This window comes from Octodon degus, unplaced genomic scaffold (genome assembly GCF_000260255.1).
Source record: "Octodon degus isolate 3935 unplaced genomic scaffold, OctDeg1.0 scaffold00176, whole genome shotgun sequence".
Classification (NCBI taxonomy): Eukaryota; Metazoa; Chordata; class Mammalia; order Rodentia; family Octodontidae; genus Octodon; species Octodon degus.
This window is the reverse complement of record NW_004524752.1, coordinates 2,891,812-2,894,685: the sequence shown is the minus strand read 5'-3', so window position 1 is coordinate 2,894,685 and position 2,874 is coordinate 2,891,812. Positions and strand designations below refer to the sequence as shown.

The 2,874-nt window shown below is 32.6% G+C and overlaps 1 protein-coding gene across 1 annotated transcript in view; it reads left to right on the top strand.

Annotated features, from left to right (window-relative positions):
* Positions 1-2,874, top strand: part of Cep350 (centrosomal protein 350) — a 198,064-nt gene that overhangs the window by 31,992 nt on the left and 163,198 nt on the right. Inside the window, exons 4-5 of the mRNA XM_004643465.2 lie at positions 609-723; positions 2,274-2,430. Coding sequence (XP_004643522.1) covers positions 609-723; positions 2,274-2,430 — 272 coding nt within the window. The remainder of the gene's footprint in view (positions 1-608; positions 724-2,273; positions 2,431-2,874) is intronic.

Below are 2,874 nucleotides of genomic sequence, written 5' to 3'. Positions count from 1 at the left end.
TAACCATCCAGAAGACAAGCTTATTGTTATTATCAAACGATTTGGGCTATCAATCTTAACCTCACTATCTCACTGCATTTCAAACATCTTAGGCAGTGATGATTATTTGAATAGCCCTAAATTTAGCCATCTCAATTAGTCTTTCCTCAGTTTTGCATGTAAAATGTAAAAAATATATGACATAGATAATGTGAGATAATTTAATGCTTTAAGAAACTCAACAATTGAGAACATATTTCAACATGAGGGACAGATATCTTTTGATAGTCTTCCTGTGTTTTTTTTTTTTTTTTTTTTTTTTTTTTTTTTGGTACTGGGGATCAAGCTTGGGACTCTATGCTTTCCAGGCAGGTGCTTATGCCACTGAGCTGTATCCCTGGCCCAGTCTTCATAATCTTTTTCATCGTCTTTTGTTCACATTTGGGCAGCATTATGTCAAAAGTTCATGGTAGCTGATGTAAACAATGATAAAGCTAAGAAGAAACCATTCCTGAATTTTTTTCTACTTTGGGGCAAGATATTGGATAATATAGTTTTAAATAACCACATAAACTGGTGATAGCTAGAGTATTTATAGAATTAACATGTATATGGTATTTAAATTTTAGCTGAGACACATTGAAAACAAATTAGAAGTAGCCCCATCAAGTACAGCTGTGTTTGATTCTGTCATGGATGTTAAGAAGTCTTCTGCAAGTGCTACCCGAAAGATAAGTAGAAAAGGTATGTGTGACGTTCTTTTAGTGATTTTATATATACTGGTGGAGATGGGGATGAAACCTAGGGCCTTGTGCATGCAAGGCAAGAGCTGTATCACTGAGCCACATCCCAAGCCCCCCAAATATAAAGTTTTGATCAGATTTTTTTGTTTCTTTTTTATTAGCATATGTTTATGATTCGTAGTATTTTAATTACATTCATCTTGAGGAATTGATGCCTATTGGATCTTAATCATTTTAGTAGTCCCAGCATTTAATTTTCTTCTTTGGTACTAAGAATTAGTTATGAAGCAGTCTCATATTCAGTGACTGTAGATGGTATTTTTTACTATCTTTTGATCTGAAACTTTACCACAATTCCATTTCCTTTGATAATAAGTTTTCTTTGTAATGAGAATTTCTTTCTTTTCTTTTCTTTTTTTTTTTGGTGGAACTGGGGATTGAACTCAGGCCCTTACGTTTGTCAGGGAAGCGCTTATTCCACTGAGCCATCTCCCTGACCTCTGTAATGAGAATTTCGTCTTGAGTACTTGAGATGTATTATGTCAATTTGTTTTAAAGCTCACAGGTATATTATTTTTAATATAAAATTTAGTTGATTTAACAAAGTGTATTTTTTGGAGGGATTCAACTTGGTGAAAGAACCAGAGCACTGAATTCATGTCCCAGTACTGGGAAAAAAAAAAAAAAAAAAAAAAAAAAAAAATTAGATGAAGTATCATTCATAGGAATCATGTCATAAATTGACACAATGTGTTTTCTTTGGTTACCTTTTGCATATTTTCATTCTGTGGTTTAAGTTATGGGCAAGTCAGATCTGTGTACTTAAACTGATTTTTTTTAAATTTGAGAGTTTGAGTTTTATCTAATACTTCTCTTTAAAATAAAATTATCATTATCATCATTATTATTATTATTATTTTGTATTTTAGGGAAGCGTTTGCAGAATGTTCAGGTTTCACTGCTAGATCGGATTCGTAATGATCCGCCTGTTTACAGCCTCCCAAGAGCTGGAATTACAGGCGTGTACCACCATGTCCAGTCTTGATTGCTGTTTCAGTATGCCTCATGGGTGGGGCTTACATGGCATAACATAAAATTATTAACAAGAATTTTACATATGCAGCCATTGTTAACCAGCTATTCTTGGTTTGAAAAATCTGTAACATATGTACTATTGTATGTTACCCTGTTTCTTTCTTTATTTCTGATCTTTGTTTTTGCTTTGACTTTACTTTTCAAAATAAAATTTAAAAAATTTACATATAGGTTTTTTCTTAAGCTCAGAATAGTCTTTTCTTTGTAAATTGAGTAATATAATTTCAATGTAAATTTTTTTTGTCTTGATATGGTACAGATAACACATAAGTCAATTTTTTGTTTTTTTTTTCTTTTTTTGGTGGAACCAGGCATTGAATTCAGATCCGTGCACTTACCAGGGAAGCACGTATTCCACTGAGCCATCTCCCTGGCCCCGTCAGTTTTTTTAGATAAGAACAAAATTTAGAGGCAGAGTTTATATTGTATGTACTCACAGATTTTATTTTTCTTCAGATGGTAGATACCTGGATGATTCTTGGGTTAATGTTTCAACCTCCAAATGTAAATCACGAAAAGAGAAATCTCGTAGTCCTCTCAGAGCTACCACCTTGGAGAGTAATGTGAAGAAAAATAATCGTGTGGAATTTCGTGATCCTCTGGTTTCTTACAGGTTAGCACTGGGGAAATGAAGCAGCTAGCGTTGGTCTGTAATACTTATAGCAGGTTTATAATTTTTTTCTGAGTTTTTAAAATAATATTCTGGCCATGAGGTAATATAATATTTTACTGTTACTACTATTTTCATTCTCCACAAAAGATGGTACAAAAGTCTTTACTGTTTCCTTTGTTGTTTTTGCAGTGATGTGGATTGAACCCAAAGCCTAATACATCCTAGGCAGCTGCCATAACACTGAACCACATCTTCAACCCTATAGAGATGTGTGCTTTCACACTGTCTAGTTTTGCTACCCTTGTAAAGTTTTAAAAGTTTGATTGTACAGAAGTTATTTATAAGTATTAAATATATACATAATTGTTATGATTGATATATTCATTGTGGAATTGCTAAGCTGTTAAGATATATAATACCTCATATATATATATATTTTTTTTT